We start from the raw sequence: 26,276 nt of genomic DNA, 5'->3' as shown, positions 1-26,276 counted from the left end.
CATGCAGTATAGGAAACCGGTTCTAGCACTCCCTTGGCCGTGAGGCGGTCTAGCTCTGCTTCTATTTTTGGCTTAAGAGCAAATGGAACTCGCCTGGCCTTTAGCCTTATCGGTCTCACGTGGGGATCGAGGGGTAAGGTGATGGGAGGTCCTTTGTAGAACCCCAGGGACCCATCAAACACTTCTGGAAATTCCCGGCACACATGCTCGAAATTTTGCGTTTGTAGCTGCTGCACCCCCACTATCTGACTACCAAGTGGTCGAAACCAGGCCAGCCCCAGTAATCTGATGAGCTGGTGTTTGACCACAAGTATGTCCAGTTTGCTCCTAAAGTTCTTAAACTCTACCCTAACAGTGGCCCAACCCAAAATATGTACGGGTTTGTTTTTTTTTAAATCCCGCAGTATGAAATCAGCCGGTTGCAGCCTGGGCCGGCCACGGGGGCAAAGTTTTCTTAGAGACTCCTCCGAAATTATGGAGATGGAGGAGCCTGAGTCCAGCTCCATTAGGCATGGAGTGCCCTCGATTAGGACCGACACCCTGACCTTATCGGGGGTGGTGAGGGGCAAGTTCATTACCTGCAAGCTAGTCGATGCAGTCGAGTAGGCATCGGTTGAGTCATGGTTGGTGGACTGGTGTCTGCGGGTGGCCTTGGCCCGGCAAGCCCGCGCTATGTGGCCCACTCTTCCACAGTTCCTGCAGTCTATGTTGCGATAGGGGCAGTCCCGTCGCTCGTGTGGATCCCCACAGCTGGCGCACTTGGTGTTGGCTGGTCTCTCGGTCGCTCGTGGCCAATTGGTCGCTCTTGTCCACATTCCTGGTTGGCGACGGAGCTGGTGTGCCTCCTCCTCTGGGTTGCCCGGCGCCATTTCCTCTTGGTGGATGGCTTCTGGTTGTGGAAAGCTTTGGTGGCTCTCTCGAACGCGGTGGCTTTGTTGAAGGTGAGTTGGAGGGTGCGCTCCTCCTTTGCGAAGAGCTTTTGCTGCAGTCTTTCTTCTCGGAGGCCCCAGACGAATCGATCCCTCAGGGCTTCAACCAGCTTGTCGAAGCTGCAGTTCCCCACAAGTTGGCGGAGGGCGGCCAGGTAGACTGCGACCATCTCTCCCACCCATTGATCCCTCTTGTAGAAGAGAAATCGGCGGGCAATGATGGATGGCTGGGGCAAGAAGTGCCCAGTCAGGAGTCTGACTATCTCCTCATACGTTTTCTCCGTGATCTTCATGGGGGCCGAGAGACCCTTTGTGATCTCGAATGTGGCCTCCCTGCAGACACTCAGGAGCACATCTCTCTTACGGCTGTCGTCCGTAATCATGTTCGCTTGTAGGTAGCAGTCGACCCACTCCATGTAGGTCTCCCATTTATCGGGGTTGGCGGGGTCGAACTCTGCAAGGTGGCCCATCGTCCCACTCGGGTTAGCTATGGCAGCGGTGGGCACTTCAGTCTCCCTAGACTGCGTGCCTTTCTCATCTCCGGCCAGGTCAGCGAAGTCCCGCTTGGGAAGTTACCCGGCTAGGATCCCACCTTCGTCGCCACTGTAATGTACTGAGTGACGAGACATGTTGATGGCAACATGCTTTATTGGCGAGTACATCACAAGGCAAGGAAATGCGGGCTGGGTCCCGATTATATACATACCCCAGAACAACCCTCCATCTGGACATAACAGAAAGTTTATAGATGACTTATATTTATTTATTTATTTATTTGGTGACTTCTATCCCGCCCTTCCCACAAGTGGCTCAGGGCGGCTTACAACGACAATAAAACAGTAAAATCAGAGCAAGTTATTACATGTGTCCCCAAATCAGTTAGGCAAATGTCTGTGTAGCAGAACAGGTCTGCTCTGACCTGCAGGCCCTGTTCATCCCTGCCCTCCAAGGTTTTGCCAACACTTGGAGAGGCTTTTCTTTCTAACATGCCATCACCACCTGAGCTTTGTAAGGAATTACCCACTAGAAGGGTCAGGACTCCCAGGTCCTAATCCTTTGAATCCCAGAGGCAGGAGGCAACATCAAGGGAAGGCTTCAGCATCTTTGCCCTGTTAGCCATCCAGAGGAACTGGTTGGCCACTGTGTGAGACAGGATGCTGGACTAGATGGTCTGACTCAACAGGTCTTTTCTTATGTTCTTATGACAGCTGCTTTACCCCATGAAGCACTGCAGAGTTAAGTGCAGAGCCATGTGGAAAGAAAAACATGGCAAAGTGCAGACCAACAAACCCCACGTGTATGCCAATGCAAATACCCCTGGTCTGCTGTTCATTTGCTGCAGAAACAAGAGCAACACAGAGATTCATCTCCATGTGGAAGCAGCTCGTATCCGCAGCAGCTCTTGTTTATGCTTTGAGAGCCTATTGCTCAGTGAATAAAGTGGGATATACCGTATTTTTCGGTCCATAAGGCGCTCCGGACCATAGGACGCACCTTCCTCCTGGGGGGCGATCCGCTGCCTCCACCTCTGATCCCAGCGCTTCCCCCGCGCCTGCCTGCCTGGTTCCAGCTTTGCTTCCAGCAAGCGCTGGGATCGCTCCACGCTGCCCCCACCGCAAACCCAGCGCTTCGCAAGCGCCAGCTGCGGAGGAGGCAGCGTGCTTCCTCCGTGCCTGTCTGCCTGGCTCCAGCTCTGACGCTTAAAGCAAGCGCCAGGATCGCTCCCTCCACTCTCCGATCCCAGCGCTTGCTTTAAGCATCAGAGCTGGAGCCAGGCAGACAGGCACGGAGGAAGCACGCTGCCCCCTCCGCAGCCGGTGCTCGCGAAGCACTGGGTTTGCGGTGGGGGCAGCATGGAGCAATCCCAGAGCTTGCTGGAAGCAGAGCTGGAGCCAGGCAGGCAGGCGCGGGGGAAGCGCTGGGATCGGAGGCAGAGGCAGTGGATCGCCCCCCCCCCCCCCGAGGAAGGTACGTCCTATCGTCCCTTCGCTCCATAAGACGCACACACTTTTTCTTCCACTTTTTTTTGGGGGGGGGGGAGTGCGTCTTATGGTTCGAAAAATACAGTAAGTACTAAAATCAAATTACTGCAGTTTCCTGTAGTGGAGAATCCTCATTCTCTTCCTGTATTTCCTTTACCCCCTCTGAGAATATTAGCCCTTGATTTCTTTCACTCAGGAGACCTGCTGTAGGGTCATCTGCACACAAACCATTCCTGATTAATATAAATGGATTAAATGGCTGATTTAGTTATCTCCATAGACCATGTGACTTTGCTGACACAGACATGCTGAGATGAATGTTTCTATGCTTGCTTAAGCTGTTCATACCACTAAGGCCAAGTTGCCTGCTTTAAGCAGCTGCAGGTGAGGTATTTAATCTTTTCCCTCCCTCTCTCCCCCTCTTTTCAATTGAATGCCATCTCCATTTCAGCCGAGAAGAAGCAGGGCAGGCAGAGGATTTTCCCTTTTGACTGTTTCCAACTCAAAACCAATCTCTCCAGCTATTTTTTTCTCCACAGGAGAAATGATCCAGTTGCCTTGCCCATCTCTTTTCCTCTTGAAAAGTAGGCTGGGTAAGGATGCGGTTTTGAATGTTGAAGAGAACTGGGAGGGAGGGAGAGGCCTCAGCAGCCCCTCCTACCTCTGCTGAAACTCACTGAGAGGATATGCCTGACCCAATGTTACCCAGCAAACATTGTGGCACAGTGGAGGATTTGAACCTGAGTTTTACAGATCCTAGTCTGACCATCTAATCAGTTTTATTTGTAGTTTTGCTTTGTCATTCATTGCAGATAGATCACTCTTGCTTTCTTGTATTGAATTATATCTCTAAGGACCAGCTGTTTTTTTTTTTCTAATGAAAAGGTGAAAAGCAGCACAGTCATCTCCTTCACAGCAGGATTCTCCCCTCCATCTAAGACATGTAGACAGGATATCAAGTTGGAAAATGGAAATCAGTACTTTGGCTGATAGTGCCAAAAGGCAAAAAATGCACACTTGCCATAACTCCCCTTGACAAATCCTCACCCACCCAACCCCAGCCACACACACTTCTATTCCATCCTATTCTGCAAAAAATGGTATTATAGGTCATCAGTGTCATGGAAGAAACTAAAGCAGCATACAGAAAACTACTTGTCTGCTTGGATCCCACAGCCATTTCTTTATAGGGGCAAGATCTGTAATTATAGGGGCCATCTTCCTCCATAACTGTGACCAGGCAAAACAGAATCCATAACTAAAACATTTCCAAAACAGCCTCGCCTCAGGGGATTTCCTGCTGGTTGCTTGCTCATCTGCTGTGCCCAGAAAGGCTGCCTTCTGTGTTACATCATAGGTGCCCAAGAAGAATGCTGGCAGCTAAGAGCAGGCTTATCAAGAGGAAACGCTTTCTAGTAGTCCACCATCTCTCCAGCACCAGAGCTTCTGTTTCTGGCCTGTGTCAAAAACATTATGCCTCATGTTTCAGCCATCCATCAACACAGCACTAAAAGAGAAGAGGCTGTGCTCTAAAGGCTCTTGGCTGGAGGAATAAAACTGAGAATCAGCATAGCAGACCTGCCAAGCAGGAGGAATAAAGAAAGGAACTGAAACCACCCCCACAGTTTTAACAAAATGAGATACAAAGAAATGCAGTAAAAGTCAAACATCATTCATTCCATTGTTTCCTCCTTGAAATCATGGCACTTTAAAGTGCAGAACTTTGAATAATTTGTGCCCCAAATGATTGCCAAGTCCCCCCACACACATACACACACAGGACTGTTCAGGGAGATGGCAGAGGTGGGGTGGCTGTTAAATGTCCTAGGAGGAAACTTCAGGAGAGAGGAAATAGGTTACAAATTGGAAAGCTGAAAGAAAGAGATGAACGCGGGGAAAGACTCACCATGGAGAATTCAAATAGAATACATAACCAAATTGGTTCTGGGCAAACAAAGCAGGGCTGCAGTCACACTCACCATTAAATCCATCCCTAAGCCATTGCTATTATATCCCGCAGCTTTTTTACAACGAATTTCCTGATCAGACATCCTTCCATCCTTCAGTTCTAAGCAGCGTTGGTCCCATAGCTGGTTGATCAGAGATCTCAACCGGGCCTCATTTTTTGAGATGGCATTCCACACTCGCGCAAGCGCAGTATGTGGGATATTGTGCTTGGCTTTTTTAAAAAAAGGTGCCAGAAAAGGTGGGCGATTTGCCCCCCCCCCCCATTTAAACACCCAGAAAGGAAGGGGAAGCCCAGGAGCTCTCTTTGCTGTCTCTCCGCCTGGCGGGGAGACAGCAAAAGGTGGGTGATCTTCCTTCCTCCCCCCCATTTAAACACCCCCCCATGGTGTTTAAATGGGGGAGAACATGGCAACTCTCTTTGCTGTCTCTCCGCCTGGTGGGGAGACAGCAAAGGTGGCAGATCTTCCTCCCCCCCCCCATTTAAACACCCCGCCGTGGTGTTTAAATGGGGGGGAGCACGGCAACTCTCTTTGCTGTTTCTCCGCCTGGTGGAGAGACAGCAAAGGTGGGTGATCTTCCTCACCCCTCCATTTAAGCACCCTGACATGGTGTTTAAATGGGGGGAGCACGGCAACTCTCTTTGCTGTCTCTCCGCCTGGCAGGGAGACGGCAAAGTTGGGTCATCTTCCTCCCCTGGCAGGGAGACAGCAAAGGTGGATGATCTGCCTCCCCCCTCCCCATTTAGGAAAGGTCCCCTGTGCAAGCACCAGTCGTTTTCAACTCTGGGGTGACGCTGCTTTCACAAAGTTTTCATGACAGACTTTTTACGCGGTGGTTTGCCATTGCCTTCCCCAGTCATCTATACTTTCCCCCCCAGCAAGCTGGGTACATATTTTACCAACCTTGGAAGGTTGGAAGGCTGAGTCAACAATTGCTGGCGCAATGATATCATTTGGAGTGGGCTCTTGCAGGGAAGCGAATGTGCGCTTGTGACGAGTCGGCTACAATGGAGCGTTCAAACATAGAAAGTATGCGCGGGAGTCGTCAGAAGCATTCTTATTCCGGATTTAATGTACTATCAAAAAAGTCCACGTCTCAGTCGTGGCAGTTCGGGACACGAACGAGCCAATGACCATTGCCAGATGCTGATGTTTGGACAACCGCATAAAATTCGACATGCATCTGACTTTCATCCATGCCCATCTCGTCAGTTTATGGGCGTCTGACCTCGGCCCAAGTTGTCTGTGGTGTCATGGAAAGTTTCTAAGACAGGGCTACTGCAACACACCTGTCTGTCTACTGAGCCTTTGGGGCACAACTTCCAGGCAGGAATGTGTTCTACTTGGAGGGCATGTCTTAATAGGGGATTGTCATTTACATTTTGACAGGGTTCTTCTTTTCCCCCCTCGAGTCAATGCCAGTGAAGACAAGTGGCCTAGAAATTTTAAAACTAAAATAACTCCCCAAACTTCAGTTATCCAAATCAACCTATAAATAAAGACTTTAAATTTTATCTCCAGATTCAATTAATCCAGTATATTTGGCTATAAGCCAACTTAGTTCTAGTTTGATATGATTCAGGCTCAAACACATCCAACTGACTCAAAATTTTTCATCATTTGAAATTGGCAGTCTGGTAATTATGCGATCCAAAATCTTGCAGCATTGCACCTAGCAAAACTGAGCTAGAAAAATCCATCTTTCTGCCAATTAACCTTGGATGTCATCAGAAGAGAGCAAAAATTGAGGTAGAAAGTTTTTAACTAAAGCATGTGCCAGTATTTGCATGACCATTTACTTGGGAGTAAATCCCATTCATGCTGTGGTCATTTTTTCTTACCACCAGGTCACCCTTTTTCCTGCCTCACCTTTGCCTCACTCAAATTCGGCTCAGCTTCATCTGTGTGCTTTTGGAAACATACGTATGTACACTTACAGTGCATTCTTATGCATGTTTACTTAGAAGCAACTGACACAATGAGGCTTGCTCCTAAGTAAGCATGCACAGGATAGCAATCACATTCTGCTTTCATTGTTTCTCATACACCCAGAAACCCATGAGTAATGTCCCTGGGAAGATGATATCCTACATAGGATTGGCCTGTGTGAGAAGCATCTGGTAGTCAGCTCCTTCACAAGGTTCCAGGATTGGAATTTCATTCCATATCTGATTCCAACTGATGTGGGGCTGCAAACTACCCCTAAGACTAAGAGGCTGATTGTTGGGGACACTGACTGCAATAGGTGGTAGAACAGCACTGGCTCCTGAAATCCAACTTTGCACTGTAGTTTCTGTTTTGCAGGTTTTTCTTTCCTCCCCTCCTGTTTGTTTGAGAAGGGGGACACTCCCATTCAGTCACACTGTAAAGTATACAGTGTTTGTTTAGGCTGGTAAAGCCATGCAATAGCCAGCTGCATTTAGCCATGATCCCTGTGCCCTTCCTTCAATCTCATCTGGTATTCAAAAGGAGAACTCCTGCAAGGAACCTTTGCAAAAGGAGCAGCTGGTGGTAGGTATGTAGAGTGGTGTAGTGGTGACAGTGATGGCTAGGATTGCTGGGTACTTCCTGGCCACTTGGTGGGGGTGGGAGGGCAGGGTTGCCAGCTCAGCTCCAAGTTGGGAAACTCTCGAGACTTGGGGGTGGAGCCTGAGGAAGACAGAGACTTCAGTGGGATGCAATGCCAATGATACCACCTTCCAACACATTCATTTTCACCATAAGAACTAATCTCTGTAGTCTGGAGATGAGTTGTGATTCCAGGGGATCCTCAGGTCCCACCTGGAGGCTGGCATCCCTAGGTAGCACAAGACTGGGAAGACTTAAGTTGAAATCCCCATTCAGTTGTGGAACCAGCATGATGCATTGGTTAGAGTGTTCAACTTGGATCTAGAAGACACAGGATCAAATCACCACTCTGCCTTGGAAGCTTGATGGATGATCTTGGGCCAGTCATACACTCTCTGCCTAACCTGGTTATTGGGTTATTATGTATTATTGTGAGGATAAAATGGATTATGAAATACACTGTTCTGAGCTCCTTGGAGGAGGGGTGAGTGGGATACAAATATAAAGAATGAAATTGGGGAAACCTATGGTGCATGGAGAGATAAAGACGTATTAGAGAGGAGGAGGAGAGGAAGGAGGAGGAGGAAATTGGATTTATACCCTGCCCATCACTGGGAGTCTCAGAACATTTTACAATCTCCTTCCCTTCCTCTCCCCACAACAAACACCCTGTGAGGCAGCTGGGGCTGAGAGAGCTCTCAGAGAGCTGCCCTTGAGAGAACAACTCTGTGAGAACTGTGACTGACCCAAGGTAACTCAGCAGGTGCATGTGAAGGAGTGGGGAATCAAAGCTGGTTCTCCCAGATTACAGTCTGCGCATTTGGGTCTCAGTTTATACTAGTAAACCAAGATATTTGTTTTCATGTGATGTTTTGGCTTACTTTTGGGGAGGGGCATGTTAGAAGGAATCTTTGTATGTGATGTGTGATGGCTCTTAGTGGCCCTGGTGGTCACAACATTTTAATAGGACATGGTCATGACATTCATCATCTGCAGGCAGGGCTGCCAATGTTCCAGCAGAGCCTGGAGGTCTTCTGGAATTACAACTGATCTCTGGACAACACAGATCAGTTCCCTTTGGAGAAAATGATTGCTCTGGAGGGTGGACTGGACTCTGGCATTATATCTGCTGTCCCTCCCATTTAAATTCTGCACTCTCCACTCCCCAGATCTCCAGGAATTTCCCATCCCAGAGTTGGCAACCCTTGGTGTGAGCCAAAACAGCATGATATCCTACTTAAAATCTGAGAATCAGCCTTGCTATTAAGGTTGTGTGTGCGCATCCTGTGTCAATGTCACGTACCTGTGCTGATGACCAGGAGGAGTGGAGGTGGGTAAGCACACTTAAGTGTAGCAGGGAATATGGTGGGAAGATGCAGCCTTGCTCCCCCACTGGATATACAGACACTATCAGGGAGGATATAATTTGATTTAGACCACGGTTATGACAGGTAGTAACTATAGAATCTACAAGAGTGAATTTAAAGTACTGCACACAGACAGCACATATTAAATTGGAGCTGCGTCAGCTATGCTGGCTCTCTGTGGAGTACTAAGTAAGATTCAGGGCTTTGGTTTTGACCCCTAAGGCCTTGAGTTGTCTGGGGCCAATGTATCTGTGGGACTGTCTTCTCTGGTATGTCCCTGGAAGAGCTTTGTGATCTCCTGGTAACAATGTTTTGGTGACCTCTGGCCCTAGGGAGATCTGGCTGTCCTCAACCAGGGCCAGGGCTTTTTCACTTCTGACCCTGGCCGGGCGGAACTCTCTGCAAGATGACATCAGGACCCTGGATCTTATGCAATTCCTTAGGGCAGAAATGTTCCACCAGGATTTCTGTTGAGGACAATAGTTTGCTACTTGACTGGCACCAAATGCTTTGCCAGTTTTCCTTCCTCCCCTCACCCCAGCGTGATGCTCTGGCAGTCCAGAATGCAGAAAAATGAATAGGGCATCATCTGAGATTTGATATTTTTATTTATTATGCTGTTTTGTTTTAATGTATGTCGTATGCTGTGTATTGTACAACATACAGTAGCGTTTTGTTTAAATGTGTGTTGTACACCACCCTGAACCCAGTGGGAGCTGGGATAGGGTGATTAATTAAGTTGAACAACAACAACAATGCCATATCAATTTAGATTACAGTCCTAAACTCACACTAGGAAGTCAGTCCCACAGAACTCAGCAGGACTCAGAAGTGAATAAACATTATAGTATTGGGCTGTCTTTTTCTGGCGCCAACAGCATCCTGCCATGAAAGATTCTTTGTTTCTGTACTTCTGTGAACAACTGGATCAAGACAAAGTTCACTTCCAGTGACAATTTTGTAGCATGCTCTCAGCTTTAGTTATTTCAAAATATTCTCTGTAGCCTCTCTGTCAAAACCTGGCATCCACAGTGGTTTACAGAAATTTATTAAAACTGCACACAAATTATCATTTGCAGTATGAGTAACAAAACAGACAACATGGAAAAAAAACAGTTTTTAAGCTGCAGCTGCCCAAGAGCAACGACCAAATACAATGTAAGACATATCTGAAATAGTCCACAAGATGGCAATACCAACCTCAAGGCATCAATTCTCCTGGAGGAAATGGCAGCTTTGCAGGGTGGACTCTATGGCAGGGGTTCCCAACATTTATTTATTTATTATTTATTTCCATAGATTTATAGGCCACCCTTTTCCATAGTGGGCCCAGAGTGGCTTCCAACACAATAAAACAATCATATCAATTTAAAACAATTAAAACTGTTAAACAGTTTAAAATTAACACAATTAAGCCACAGCTCACATTAGGTGGGGCAGCAAAGATGATATTAACAGATCAATTAGGCTGGCTTGTCCCAACCTAGGTGTTCAAATCCCAGCTATATTGGTTTCAAGGAATCAGTACAGTGCAGGAGGGGGGGGGCGTTTAAATGATAGGATGCCCGTCTTCCATAGGCCCGATGGAACAGCTCCGTCTTACAGGCCCTCCAGAATGGTAACAAATCATGGAGGGCCTGAACCTCCACTGGGAGCTGATTCCACCAGGACCAGGTTGAGGCAAGCCGGACATCCTTTGGGCCAGGGATGGTCAGAAGATGTTGGCTGGCTGATCGTAACGACTTCCGGAGCTCGTATGGGGAGAGACGGTCCCGCAGGTATGCTGGTCCCAGGCTGCGCAAGGCTTTGAACATTATGTCATGGCACCCTCTGACACCTTTCCTGGCACCTGCCAAGTGCTTTTAGAAAGTGGGCAAGGCCAAAGGGCTTTTGCCCAGCAAAACTTCTCACCGGCCATTGAAGATCTGGTTGGCAGATTTTTAAAAGGTTGCTTCAACAGCAGCTGCTACCAAAGCACAATGATATCCACAGTATCACAGTGCACAGAACTCCCAGGATACCATGAAGTTATTCCTAGATAAGGGGCCCCTAACCTTTTTCAACCTATGGGCACCTTGTGGCTTGTCTGTACAGGAAAAGTAACTGCCATGGATTAGAATTTTGTCTAGGGTTCTTATAGCCTGGGGGGGGAAATGCCTCAGAACCATAGTGGCCTATAGAGTATGCACCATATGATCAATAATCAAGTAACTAACTCTGAGGTCTATAAAAGCCAAATTTACCATAGAATTTTTGCCCCAATACCAGAGAGTTTCCCTGATGTCCCAGACATGATGGTGTGACTTCTGGGTCATGTGGGCAGTGATGTAGACACGTCACTGTACATCAGTTTGGCCTCCCTGCTGCTCCTGGTAAGTTCCCCCCATCCCCCACAGGTTACCAGGAGGGACCTTGCAACCCTATTCTACATGTGGAAGTTTAATCTACAACCGGTACAGGGAGGGGACAGAATGAAGCTTTACCTTCAAAATGGCAGAACTAAACTCCACCTCTCTCCCAGTTCTTGAGCTTTGCTATATCTTTACAGGGCAGAAAGAGCAAGGGAGAGGCAAAAGAGAGTTGTCAGTCTGTTGTGAATGATTGTATAGCAGAACCAATGCACAGTATCCAGTGATGTGTAGATGCAGCCTATGTCAGGAATTCCTAACACCTTCCTAGGCCCCTTGACTTAAAGGAACAGAAGAACATATGTTGGCTATATTTTTAACCCCAGCTCTGGTTTTTAAAGATCTGATGATAAAAGCAGTGGTTTATTCAAATATCTTCTTTCCTTTTGTGTCAAAATAATAACACCTGAAAAGGCATTTGTAACTTAATGAAAACCACAAATTATGCCAAACACAGTTTCCCCTATGGTAATGGATACATACTTGCTAGGAATTACATTCCACTAAACTCAGTGGGATTTGCTTCTGAATTAACATGCTTATGAACATGCTGAACAAAGAACAGTTAAATGATCTGGGGCCTTGAAAAAACAAGCTATTAATGCACATCCATTCAGAATTGTCACTTGGTAAAAGTTTTAATAACCTTCTAAGGGCATGTCAGATGCCACATACTAGTTTTGTCTGAGGTTGGTTCAACTGTACTGGTATGTTGTAGTATCTGCAAGCACTTAACATTTGTGTTGTCAAACAGTCTATTTAATTGATGTGCCTTGGGATGTTGGAATGGTCTACATGGGGTTGTTTCCTTTTATAGGAACCATGCCCGACTGCCTTTCTTCTGTTCTGCTGTTCACATTCACTGGAACTCTATTGCTCAAGGATGCTTGCCTGCCCTTCATCTTTTATGTCTCCCTGATTAGCAAAGCTTTTTGTTTCTCAGTTGTCAGAGGCTGTACGCTCGGATGCCCCAACTGCAGTCCATAAAACAGGACCTTTCCCATTCTGTGCACTACTGCTAACACTCCAAACCACATTACCTCTCCTGGCTCTGTGCATGATAGGTGACAGAACAAGAAAAAGAAGAGAAAAATTAAATTCAAGAGAACAAAAGGGGGGCACATGCATGTATTTAAACAAAATATTTGTATCCCACCTTATTTCCTGTGAACTAACAATTTTCTGTGAACTTGCAGCTAACAATGCAATAAGATGCAAGGATACAAATTATAAGAGTCCATTAATAAAAACAATGCACAAAATAGAAGCATGGCTCAACATTACGAAGAACTTTCTGACAGTCAAAGCAGTTCCTCAGTGGAACAGGCTTCCTTAGAAGGTGGTGGGCTCTCCTTCCTTGCAGGTTTTTAAACAGAGGCTAGATGGCCATCTGACAGAAATGCTGATCCTGTGAACTTAGGGGAAGGTATTTGTGAAGTTCCTGCATTGTGCAGGGGGTTGGACTAGATGATCCTTCCAACTCAATGATTCAATGGAGATTAAAAATCAGTTGAAATAGGATACCATCACCAAATGCCCTCTGAAATAGAATTTTCTTGCATTCTGCCACACCCTGGACATGTGGGGTCAGCCTCCTGGGGCAGCGAGGTATTCTGCAGAGAAGTACCTGCCACTGGCTTCGGAATTCAGGAGGGGGGTGGTTCTGCCACCTACGATTCCCCTCTCTCATCATGGACTCTGCCAATTGGGGTACCTTCTTTTATGTAATTCAGCAATCTCCCACTCTGTTTCTGAAATGATGTTGCAGTAAAACAGGTTGCTCAATTTTGTGAATCTTGATTTCAGATTTGTGTCCATTCATCTTTTGGTATACCCAGGTCACAAGGGCACTAGGTTCAGTTGCTGGGCAGTAGTTGGTAGGGTTGTGCCACTGGGCTTGTCATTACTGAGTTGGTACAGGGCTCTTTGCTGCGATCCTTGCAGAAAGCACCCCCTAGGATTGTAATTCAGAGAGATTCTCAGATTTGAACTAAGGTCCTGTATGTGACACTGGCACTGCCACAGTGGCACTTGTTCTGCATGACCACATAGCACTGTTCTGCTCCTTGCAAACAAGCATCCTCACCACAGTTGACTTTCAACTGCGGAGATTCTCTAGGAGAATCTGACTGCTGCCTGTGTTTGCAAGTTTTTCCAATCATAGGAAACAATGAGGAATGGGGCAACCACTTTGGGGTTCCATAGAATGGGAACCTCTGTTTCAATCTTTTCGAAACTTGGGGCTTCTCTGGGGAAGAGGCTCCTGCAGCTACACAGCAAATTTGGTGCCTCTCCCTCAAACCCCCTGTCCCCCAGTTCCCATGCATTATATCTTGTTTTCCCATCGACATCAATGACCCATAGAGAACAATGGTGGGATTCGACCCCTTGGTCCAATCTTTTTGAAAATTGGGGGTTCTGTGGAGGAGAGACTCCTGCAGCTGCCCTGCAAATTTGGCACAACCATTATACCCTACTTGGCCATTGACTTCAATGGCTCATAGGGTATAATGGAGCCAATGGTCATTTCGGCGGGAATTCAGGATTGCTGTATTCAACAGCTGAATCAGATCAGAGAATCTGATTCAGCTGTATATAGTACCAATACAGCCAAATTAACTGTTTTTCTCAGGTTGTATTCAGTTTGACTTTCTCTCAGCCTAGCCTAACTCACAGGTTTGTCAGGATAAAATGGAGGAAAACGGAACAATGTAAGGCACTTTGGGTCCCTACTGAGGAGAAAGGTACAGTATACATGAAGTGAATAAACAGTTGCTGAAGAAAGAGGTCTTGAAACACATCAGTGCATGACAGCAAAACATTTAAAATAGATTTGGAGGTTCACTCATATGCATACAATGCCATGTGGTCTAGTAATGAGGAGAACTTGATAAGCCAGTTGTGTGGCAGTAAGAAAGTACATATAGTCAGGACTTTCTTTAGAAAAAGCCCAGTAGTGACTCATTTGCATATTAGGCCATACCCCCTGACATCACCATTGTTTCAAACAGGACTTTTTTTGTAGAAAAAGCCCAGCAGGAATTCATTTGCATAGTGGGCCACACACCCCGATGCCAAGCCAGCCGGAACTGTGTTCATGTGCGTTCCTGCTCAAAAAAGCCCTGCATATAGTTTATGTATTATCTCAGTGACACCAATGTAGGTACCTATGGGCACTATGGCACCTGCCAGTGTTTTGCTTCTTCTGCAAGCAAAGAGCCAACCCTGACTTTCTTCTATGTCATTGGAGCAAGAGTTGCTTCAAAAGAATGCAGCAGGACTTTGTGTTTGCAAGGACTCATTTGGAAATCACTGCCTCTATTATGTGACAATGCCTGGCTTGGAACATCCCAACATTTTTTGCTCACTCCAGCTCCCATTTTGTGGCTGGTCATGCCTCTAACGTGGCAGCCATTTCATTGTGGCACTTGGTATCAAGTACCTACAGAGTCAACGAGGTTGGGGACCTCTGTATAAGCTATTCGGAGCACCGTGCTTTTTCTGACTCCAAGAATCACTAATGGCCCTAACTGCCCTAGCGGTAAAGCTGTATTTTTTTCCTTTACTAAAAAACCCCCTGAATGTGATAAATGAAAGGCTGCCAGTCTTGGGGTGATCTGCTGGAATTACAACTGATCTCCAGGTGGCAGAGATCAGTTCACCTGGAGAAAATATCCACTTTGGAAGGTGAACATTGTGGCTTTATACCCTATCATAGTCCCTCTCCTCCACAAACCGCACCTTCCCAACCCAGAACTGGCAACCCTAGATGGAAATTTGCTTGAATTTCTTAAAGAACCTTATTTCTTTGGGTGCATTCACACTGCACTAAATAATGCATTTTGCAGAGACTTTGGGTGCATTCACACTACACTAAATAATGCATTTTCAACTTGATTTCTACCGTGTAAGAATAGCAAAAATCCAGTTGCAAAACCCATTATTTAATGTAGGGTGAATGCATTTTCAGCCTAACAATAGAGAGGATTAAGAAAAAGGTAACCCCCCACCCCCCACCCCCAAATAACCCTGTAGGCAGAGGAACAGCACAGTTTTTATCAGATCGAAAGGGCAGGAAGTGTTCGCCACTTCCCGTTGATATCTTATTAAACATTCTCATAGCAATTTGATACCTTCGACTAAGGACTTCCCTGTCCGTTATATGTGGTTTGTGTGCTGGCAGACATAGTCTCACCATGGTGTAATGGTTCAATGCCCAGAGCATGTGTGTAGGTCAGAGTGTCTCTTGGGGCCTAGCCAGTCATCAAATTCCCCAAAGCCTTTTTTTCAGAGTAGAATAGCACTGCTTTCAAATGCTTGTACCACTTAGAAGGAAAAACACTTTAAATGGTTTTGAGCTCCAGAGAACACATTTATTTAGTACATTTTTCTCCCACCCTTCCTGCAAGGAGCTCAGGGTGCCATCTAATCTTCTCCCTTCCTTCATTTTATCCCCACACCACCACTATGGCTGAATACAGATGGCCTATTTGAGCTGACTCAGGAACTCTCCACAGCTGGATTTAAATTACAAATTCACACATCTGGGTCCTGCCTCACTCTTGCCCTTATGTCAACCTCCAGTGCCTCTCTTACTACTGCTTACTAAGTGGTAGCAAATCTCTGAAGCTCTTCCCTGTCACCCTTCCTGGCCATCTGAATGAGCAGGGAGCATCAGGGAAGTGGCTCCCATGCACTTGAGTGGTCTTACCGCTCCTCTGGAGTGTGCACAGCCTGTCCCTCTTCCAGCAGTGGAGCATGCTGTATGACTGCCCTGGGGTGCCTTAGACTATGCTGGCTTTTTTCCTAAGCCAGGAGGCTGCCATCCCAAGCTGCCCATTTGTACCCAGCCTATGAGGTAGGTTAGACTGTAAAGTTGCCAACTTTTAAACTGGTCCCTATAACTCCCTCTTTAACATCAGTTTTCTCTTCCGTCAACTACCAGATGCTGTTATGTAACTTCATGCCATGAGAAGCTTTGCCTGCCAATTTCCACTTATGAAACCTATATGAAAAAGACAGGGCACCTTTCCTGTCCATTTGGCAGCCTTCTTAAACTAAGAAAGAATGCCCAAGGTCACCAGATGAATTTCATGGTGGAGTGGGGATTTGAACCTGGATCTCCTGGATTACATTTCAGCCACCACATACTCCCAGAATCCATAAATGCAACCCATTCTCTTTCAGCTATGCCTCTGGATCTGATGTTCCCATTACATCCTTTAATTGTCTTCTGGTTTTTTAAAAGTTGCATAGTTGTGTGTAGTCCAACTTTCTGCTGCTTTCCTCCCATTACCTTTACTTCCAACCCTCTCCTGACCTCTGTTCACACTGGCACTGCGGGGGAGCAGGAACCACCACAAAGGAATCAGCTGCTGGTATGGAAGTGGAGGAATGCTGCTCCTTCCAAATTTGCTGCAAAGAAATATAACTTCAAAAGTAATAACAAATTTAGTTATTATGTAAGGGCTGATATAAGAACCCTACTACCAAGGGACAGGAAACAAAGGAGGGTTGGAAGGAGGATAGATTAAGAAGAAAGCAGACAACAAAACATATAAACTGTTTTGAAGCTTATTGACTGGAAGAAAAGCAAGATATAAATATTCTAAATAAATGAAAGTGAGAAATTAAGGATATTAACTCCAAGTGGGGAAATTCCTGAAGATTTGGAGAAGGAGCTTGGAGAATGGAGGGATCTCAGTACAGTGTAATGCTATACAGCCCACCCTCCAAAGTCACCATGTTCTCCAGGGGAAGTGATATATTTAGTCTGGAGACCAGTTGTAATCCCAGGAGATCTTCAGCCCCCCTGGAGATTGGTGACCCTGTGGCAAATTGATTTTTTCCTCCTATGGAATATCTGCCATCATGGGGAAAAGAGGGAGTCTTTTGGCTAAGCAGGGTTATAGCACTTTTCCTCTTATCATACCTTTATTTACTACTATGTTTCTGAAACTAGATGTAAAATCCAGAGACACATGAACACACCTCCTGTGGGTTATTCAGGCATAATCGCAGTCATCGGATGAATGTGAAGGTTTGTGACAGATATGAATTGACTTAAAGACAGGTGGGAGGAGAACAGCACTTTCCCCAAATGCCACTTATCTCTAACCTCAGTCCACCCAATTATAGCTATTTGTCTCATGGTGGAGGGGGACTAAAAGGTACATATTCTTGCTACTCGCTACCCACTTGCTTGTGCAGTAAGTGCCTGCCCCCATTCCTTCAGGTCAAAGGCATCATCTTTGCCATAATCCCCCTGCCAGAAGTCCTGGGTGCTAGTAAATGCCCACCTCAGGGTATGCTAGGGATGCCAGCCTCCAGATGGGAACTGGGGATTCCAGGTCATTCTTAGACTACAGAGATCAGTTCCCTTAGAGAAAACGGATGGAGGGTGTGCCCTATGGCATTATACCCTGCTGAAGTCCCTTTCCTCCCAGGCTCCACCTCAAATGTCCAGGAGTTTTCCAACCTGAAGATGGCAACCCTATTCCCACCCTCCACCCCACCTGGCAGCCAGGGATGACCTATGAACTCTAGGATGTACTAACACCAGTGCTGAAGCTTAGAATGACATTGTCAAAGGTGAAGGTAGTGAAAACCAGAGGTCTTTCCAGTTCTCTGACTTCTGATTCACCCTTTGAATGTGTAAACAAATCACTCAAGGTTAAAGTGAGTTTAGGGACTGTTATCCCAGATACATAACACATCAGCTAAATAGGACACAGAGCTACCTCAAAGGATTTTATTACCTCTGTGACACTCTTTTATCCCAAACCTGACAGACTCTGTAGTAGACTTGTCTTACACCACAGAGCTCCTTCTGAAATGTCCTTCAGTGTGGCACCATAAGATGCCCTGAGACCAAATGTTTTGTGATACGCCAAAAGATTGTCTTTGTGTGTGTTTGTGGTAATAAACATGTCATAGGGTTGCCACCCCACTGGCAGGGGATTCCTCATTTCTGCCTCTGAGCAGTGGCAGGAGAAAAAAAAATGTTTCAAATGGCGATTAAGCTGGTAACAAGACATTGTCCCTTTCTACACTAGCTGTTTGATCCTTTCTTTGTGCATATTTCAAAGCAACCTTCTACATTACCTGCTGCCTTCAGTTCTGTCTTGCCTCATGGTTTCTTCTAGCTTCTATGTTTGTTTTATGCAGATGTGTACTGACACCACTTCCACCTGCTGTTACCCCATAATGCTCAAAACTGGATTTGGCCCAAACCTTTATCCACATCCAGATCGAAGTCTTAATTTTAGAACTTTTCCTTCAGGTTTTCAAACTCCTCCGCAAAGCTCCGTCCCACTTTTCATTGTTTTCTTTCTGCCCTTCAACCTCCTGTTGATTATTTTCTCCATCTATCCATAGTTTTCTTTATTTGAAGGTCACTTTATGACTCATTTTTACTATTTTCGCATTGCAGACATTTTCAATGAAATTATATGCTTTCTCTTTATTGTTTGCAGTGGAACCTTAAGATTATTGAGACCAGTGTAGTCAGCACACCCACTCTCCAACTCATTCACACACACATGCATTTTCCCCTGATGGCACTGGCTGGCATGCCAATTTCTGAAGGGAAAAAGGACTCAAGCAGGATTCCCCTCTGCTAACACTCTCACATTTATTCTCTCACACACATACACACACCCCCTCAACAGTGCTGGCTGTGGCTACTCACTTAGGGGGGAAAGGGCTCATGTGGGCTCCCTCCTGCTTTCACTCTCACACTCAAGGTGGACTGGTACCAGGGTCCTTCTTCAGGGCTGTTTTTACGCTTCAGTCAGTCCCTGATTCTACCTTATATGCTGTGAATGAAAATAACCAAACAGTTCAATTCAGTGGTTTGCCATATAGTGGCAGGAATGGACTGGATTAGGTACAATGGCTTTTGCATCGGTGTAATGTTGTGAATTTTGGGACCTGTTAAATCGAAATGGCTTCGGTATTTCAGAAGATGTTTGAGATTCTCTTCACAGTGATGTCACTAACATCTACTGGATGGTCCCTTAGCATTTAGACATCTGCTCTCCCCACATTAAGACACAAAGTACTTGGACCTGCTTTTGAAAGGACTACAGTCAATTCATTTTAGTGGTTTAAATAAGAGAAGCCATGTTGGATCAGGCCAACGGCCCATCCAGTCCAACACTCTGTGTCACACAGTGGCAAAAAAAATTTATATATACACACACACTGTGGCTAATAGCCACTGATGGACCTGTGCTCCATATTTTTATCTAAACCCCTCTTGTCTAAGCCGCCACCACCTCCTGTGGCAGTGAATTCCACATGTTACAGTAGAAATGATTGCTGGGGAGGGAAGTGGTTTGTTGCCTATATTGTGCACAAGGAAATAGGGATGGATATGCAATCCCTTCTCAAAAACTACAGTATGTGTCATAATTCATTGCACCACCTTGTTTTTTTAAAAAATTTGGATAGAAAATTACAGATGAATTAATCATTTTACAACATCTCCTGTGTAGCTAGAACGTCTGGGGCACAGCAACTTCTGGAAGGCTATGGACAGGCTTATCAGATGCTAGCTTGACTTGATTTTTACATGATGTTTAAGTTATAAAGAAACTGGTGGGGATCACATCCACGCACACAGCTGCTAATCTGAAACAGGTGTTAACGTTAATTGTGAAGCTGAAAGCCAAATGGCTTTCCCAGGATTGTTGATTATTCATGTATTAAAGAAATTGCCTTAATTTTAGCATAGTTGTACTTTACAGAACCACACAGTGATATCCTGTATTTCAGAACACTCTAAGTACTTTCTACCTCTTCAAAAGTGGTTTAGAAACAATAACAAATGGTAGAAATTCTTTATTATGGGTAAAATATCTGACCAAATCTTAACAGTTGAGAGCTTGATATACCAATCAGATTTCCTAGAAAGATGGTTTCCTTATTTAGATTTCATTGAAAAAGACTAACAACAGCGAGATTTAAGATTATGATACTATACTAGTTTTCTGTCTTGTGTACTATATATTCTCTTACTGCTTCTATATGCTGTTCAGCTTTGTTCAATTTTTTATTATTGTTGTTAAGGGTTTTTTTGTAGCAGGAACTCCTTTGCATATTAGGCTATACCCCCCGATGTAACCAATCTTCCAAGAGCTTACAGTAGGCTCTGTAAGAATAGCCCTGTAAGCTCATGGAGGATTGGCTACATCAGGGGGGTGTAGCCTAATATGCAAAGGTGTTTCTGCTACAAAAAAACCCCCTGATTGCTGTATTATAAATTGTTTCAAAAATTCTCTAAATAAATAGGGTTTTTTTAAAAAAAAAATTAATTGTAAACTGTTGCCTGAAATACTGATTCACACATTACAGAGGACATATTTCAGTCTGGGGTAGTCAGCCAGTATATAGTAGTGGGACCTGCATTTCAGGTTTTCCCCAGTTCCTGCAGACATGTTACCCAGTTCTGATTGGGGCCATGGAGAAGGGGCTTCAATATTCTTCCTACACCATTTCCCTAACCCAGTGGGGTGTTATTTGGCCTGTTGGAGAAATCCACCAGTAAAAACTGAGCCCCCCCCCCCCTCATACTGCTCTTCCCTTTGAAGTAGTCCTTTGAGCCGTTCAGCTGAGCTTGTGACTGAGATTCTCTCTCATCTATCTGTCTATCCAGTTTCTTCTATATCTAATAGAGCCCTTTTAAGTCTGTGACACTGATTTTCAAATCTAACTGAAAATAGTCAGTTTCAAGATAAAAGTCACAGTATTCTATGGCTTCTACATTTTTTTGTTATACAAGTGTCTTGTAAGACCAGTTCTCCTAATGTTTCCCTGGAAGCCAGCAAGAATGAATCACCTTAACATGATTTTTATAATTTTCACATCTTAATTCTAGGTTTGAAGGCACGGAGATCCCCCACTTGGAGTATCTTCTGATGGCACATTTAAGTGCAGTGGTTAAAAGAACAGCTGTGAAGGAACTGGGGACATCAGTCCTCATGCTGAACAGGCTTTGAGTCCTTTGGCTGTGTACATCTTATGACAACAACAGTAGGCATTTGCAGCCCTGAACTGAAGCGATGACCGTTAATAAATCCTAGCTCCAGAGGTGCAGTTCCTCCATGGACCTTCATTAAAGGTGGATGCATTCTCCCAGAACTCACCTGAAAGATGAGTGATGGCACATGGATCACACTTAGTCCGGCAGAGTTTGCTCAGCTCCAACAGTATTCTGACTGTGAGTATGCTACCTATCTCTTCGTGCCAACTTTTGTCATTGTATTCCTTATGTATGTTGTTGCTGTTCAGTCACACAGTCAAGTCCGACTCTTTGCGACCCCATGAACCAAGTCACGCCAGGCCCTCCAGTCTTCCACCATCCTCCGAAGTCTGTTCAAATTCATGTTAGTTACATCGGTAATGCTGTCCAACCATCTCATCTTTTGCCACCCCTTCTTTTGCCTTCTGACTTTCCCAGCATCAGCGTCTTCTCCAGTGAGTGCTCCCTTCTCATTTGGTGGCCAAAGTATTTGAGCTTATGTATACAACAGTACAAAATCTCTTGTTCTCCAAAATTCTGTGGATGATATACATTCACATCAAGTAATTATTTTCATAGTGGTGGTACCATTAATTTATGACATAGTAAATACAACCATCTCTTTGCATGAATTTTGACAGAGATACCACTGAGCTCTGGACAATCCACTAAGGTGCTCTAACTAAACTTAAGGGACATGACTCTAAATCCTGACTATATTGGGGAGGATGAGCGAGGGTCACAAATGCAACATATTTGCCCTGTTCTCATTTTTGCAAGCTATATCACACTGGTATGGAGTCTGCACTGATTTCCTATTAGTATGCAAGATAAGTTAAAACCATTATAGAAGATTTACAGGATCAAAAAACGGTGGTGCACTCCACAGAAGGAAACAGTACAGATTACCCCATTCAACTTTGTTACTTTGTTTAGGGATTACTTTCCCACATCAAAATGCTAGATTAGGATTGTGAGGAAGCTCCTAAAAAGATATGTCCAGGGTATTGTGGTACTGAGCATTTAGCCTTCTACAAAATTCACAGCAGAAATTACATACAGATCTGCCTTGTGAGAGTCATTAACTCAGTGCAGTGTCTCAGATCCTCTGCTGCTCTATGTTAGATTGGTAAACAAAAAGTGAATCTGGGCTACCATCAGCCTGGGGTGGGGAGAGAAGCAGGTGAACCATGTGCCTGCCTAAGGAGAATGTGATCAGACAGGAGCAGTTGAAGGGGGGAAAAGGAAAGTACATGCCTGCTAGAAGCAGCTCCTCCCTCTTTGTTGGTAGTGTGCTTTGTGAGGGAAGGAGGGGTGTTTGTAATTTCCATTCTGAGGATGTGAAATTCAGAAGAGACATCCCCTCAATCTGTCCACATGCATCCGCCTCCTCTGCTTATGCTAGACAGATTTCATGTGGGATGGCATAAAATGCCACAGTAGACATGTCCAGAACAATTTCTTCCTGCTGATCACTTGCATTTAAAATTCCAGCAACTTTTGCCCAACATCACCGCATACATTACCACTGAAGACAAGACCAGATCTTTAGCCTTTGAGCTGTTGCCTTGTTTATTTTTAGAAGCCTATTTAGACATCTGAAAACAGATTCCAACTTTTAAGTATTTTCTTGTGGTATTTCAGTCTATTTTGATCCCTTGGGGCTGACCTCCTAATCCAGGGCAGCTGAACTGTGTAGTCCCATCAGGGATGTGTCACCTCCTGGGGTTTAGAAGCCCCAGCAAGGATTTAAAAAAGAAACTGGCATCCACCAATACATTTTTTAAAAGAACCCTTCCTTCTCAAATATTTTTAGTTACAGAAATAATAGGAGATATTATTTTGTCAAGTAAAATTAACTTTCCTTTTTGTGCAGGGAGCGTAGGGAGTAAAGCCTCTTTCAAGTTTTCTATGATCTATGGCAGAAATAGCTGTAATGAAAATGCTGCTACCTTTATGGCAGAGACAAGTTGTAATTATAGCTAGAGATCAGGGGTCATTTTGTTGAAAAATAGGTGGTGGAACTCATCCAGGGATTGTTATGCAGCTGCACATATTATTCAAGGGACATGGAGGTGGAACTCTCAGAAGGAGGAGGTGGAATTCTCAGAAAGGTTCAGGAGCTGTTCTCCTGTGAGCTCCCACTGAATCTGAGGCCTGCTAGAGAGGAAGTGAGGATTCTACTGAGCATTTAATTTATGTACCTGGGCTCGGAAGGCTAGGAAGTATTATAATGTATTCCTGGCCACTGCAGTGTTAACTTCCTTCCTTCCTTCCTTCCTTCCTTCCTTCCTTCCTTCCTTCCTTCCTTCCTTCCTTCCTTCCTTCCTTCCTTCCTTCCTTCCTTCCTTCCTTCCTTCCCTCCCTCCCTCCCTCCCTCCCTCCTTCCTTCCTTCCTTCCTTCCTTCCTTCCTTCCTTCCTTCCTTCCATCCATCCATCCATCCATCCATCACCACACTGTCTCCAAATGACCTTCCTCTCTTCCTTTGGGTGATTTCTCCATTTGCAGTTGCAGTAGCAACAGAGAAAAGCAATTGTAAGGAAATGGTGCCATCCATTGCCTTATGTACATGGTCCCTATATCAGTGCCTCCAGGAACTGTACTATCTTGAAATAAAGCAGACATCCTAAAACTGCTGCTTTAGGTCACGTGCCTAGTATTCACTCAGATATTCAGCCTATGCATGTCCCGTGACTATTGGGAATGCCCACAGAACCCGCTGATGCTAGTTGCAAAGCCTCTAAGACTTTGGTAGACAGGGACAAACTAGACATGAAGGCATCCTCATGGTAGCATTGAGGACACTGCTGCTGCCATTTTAAAGTCATTTAAAAATTTAATGAGGGCCTCATCATGATTGGGCCCATAAAAAGGTACTTGTGTCCCCCCCACACACACACACACCATCTCAAATGCTGAAACACAGGGCTTTTTGTAGAAAAAGTGCAGCAGGAACTCATCTGCACGTTAGGTCACACCCCCTGTTGCCAAGCCAGCCGGAACTGCATTCCTGTGCATTCCTGCTCAAAAACAGCCCTGCTGAAACAGCTGCGAGGGGAAGTATGTGGCCATTTTGGCACTTGACAGGGGGGCTTTGGGGAGCAAAAACTTTCCTTGTAAGATTCTAATAATTCTGGTACCTGTTTTTGTTTTAGAGTTGGCTTCCTTCTACCTAGAAACAGTGACATTGTGTGATATCTCTGATGGCAATTTTATGTCACTCCCTCAGAAATGCCTGGTGTGCAAGGCAAACCTATGGAATCTAACTGTATGTTAGGGGATGTCTTCTCTTTGCAGCCATGAAAAATCCCCAGAAAACTGCCCATCTGAAGAGAGAGACACTTCTCATGGGAGAAAAGGTTATGAAATATCGCCTCCCACATGCGCGCACACACACATTTTGACTCAAACTTAGTTTTTCTGAGGGAATTTTCAAATATGATGGATTCCTACTAAAGAAAGTGCTTTTGTATGGGGGGAAAGCTTCCCATCAGAATGTTGATTGTTTCATGTGTTAATTTAAGAAAAGCATTTTGTGCCCTAGCTGTTGCAAGTTCATGCAGAAGTGATGAAACATAGAGATCTGATTGTCATGTCCTGATTAAGGGATGGTTTGAATACTCTTTCATACCTGGAAGTGCTCTCTGTGGAGGAAATATGAACACTTTCACAAGCACCCTGTGCCTGCCAGGTTTTCTCATGCCAAGAAATTTTAGAGGAGGCAGCTGCTGTCTGTTCCCAGCACATTACTGAGGTCAAATATTTGTTGTTGGAAGTTTAATAAATCTTCTGCTTCAAAGAAAGCATCCAGGGTATTGTAAATACAGAGTTTAAGTAGCTCACACATTTGTGAGTTCATTAAAAAGCTTTTAAGAGAAAGCAGACTTGATATCCTTGAAAATAAAAAGGGCTGTGCCATGACTTTTACAACTTTGCAAATGTGTTCCGGTGACTGTTTATAATCATTCTTAAGTTTGACAAACTGCAGGATCATCTCAGTAAATAGATGACTAATTTTTATTGCTATGTATTTTCTCCATCTAGATTCCACAAAGAAATTAAAAGATGTTTTAGAAGAATTCCATGGGGATGGAGTCCTCTCAAAATACAACCCAGAACAGGTAAGGAAACTTGAGGTGAATATAGTCCTGAATGTAAATAACATTCAGCTAGATGCTCAGTCAAATGTGAGCATTTATTAAGACCAGCCAAGTGTTTGCCCTCTCCAGAACCACTAATTTTGGAAGGGGTGTTGAAAGACCTGAGACAAATTGAGGTGACAAGAGAGGAGGTCCTACAACTGATTGACGAATTAAAAACTAATAAGTCACCAGGTCCGGATAGCATACATCCAAGAGTTCTGAAAGAACTCAAAGTTGAACTTGTGGATCTCCTGACAAAAATATGTAATCTCTCATTCCTGTGGTCTGGAAGGTAGCAGATGTCACTCCCATCTTTAAAAATGTTTCCAGAGGAGATCCGGGAAATTACAGGCCAGTCAGTCTGACTTCAATACCGGGAAAGTTGGTAGAAAGCATTATCAAGGACAGAATGAGTAGGCACATTGATGAACACAAGTTATTGAGGAAGACTCAGCATGGGTTCTGTAAGGGAAGATCTTGCCTCACTAACCTGTTACAGTAAGCTCGAGAGTCATGGAGTAAAAAGACAGGTCCTCTTGTGGATCAAAAACTGGCTGAGTAACAAGAAGCAGAGCGTGAGTATAAATGGACAGTCTTTGCAGTGGAGGACGGAAAGCAGTGGAGTGCCACAGGGCTCAGTACTGGGTCCCATGCTCTTTAACTTGTTCATAAATGATTTGGAGTTGAGAGTAAGCAGTGAAATGGCCACGTTCGCAGATGACACTAAATTGTTCAGGGTGGTGAGAACCAGAGAGGATTGTGAGGAACTCCAAAGGGATCTGTTGAGGCTGGGTGAGTGGGCGTCAACGTGGCAGATGAGGTTCAATGTGGCCAAGTGCAAAGTAATGCACATTGGGGCCAAGAATCCCAAGCTACAAATACAAGTT

The 26,276-nt window shown here is 45.0% G+C and overlaps 1 protein-coding gene across 1 annotated transcript in view; it reads left to right on the top strand.

Annotated features, from left to right (window-relative positions):
* The window catches only part of DGKG (diacylglycerol kinase gamma), a 162,189-nt gene that overhangs the window by 18,996 nt on the left and 116,917 nt on the right, over positions 1-26,276 (top strand). Inside the window, exons 2-3 of the mRNA XM_060242030.1 lie at positions 21,102-21,443; positions 25,292-25,368. Coding sequence (XP_060098013.1) covers positions 21,377-21,443; positions 25,292-25,368 — 144 coding nt within the window. The 5' untranslated portion in view covers positions 21,102-21,376. The remainder of the gene's footprint in view (positions 1-21,101; positions 21,444-25,291; positions 25,369-26,276) is intronic.

The sequence above is a fragment of the Heteronotia binoei genome, chromosome 6, assembly GCF_032191835.1.
Source record: "Heteronotia binoei isolate CCM8104 ecotype False Entrance Well chromosome 6, APGP_CSIRO_Hbin_v1, whole genome shotgun sequence".
NCBI lineage: Eukaryota > Metazoa > Chordata > Lepidosauria > Squamata > Gekkonidae > Heteronotia > Heteronotia binoei.
The sequence above is the reverse complement of the archived record's forward strand: the minus strand, read 5'-3'. Positions and strand labels throughout refer to the sequence as shown.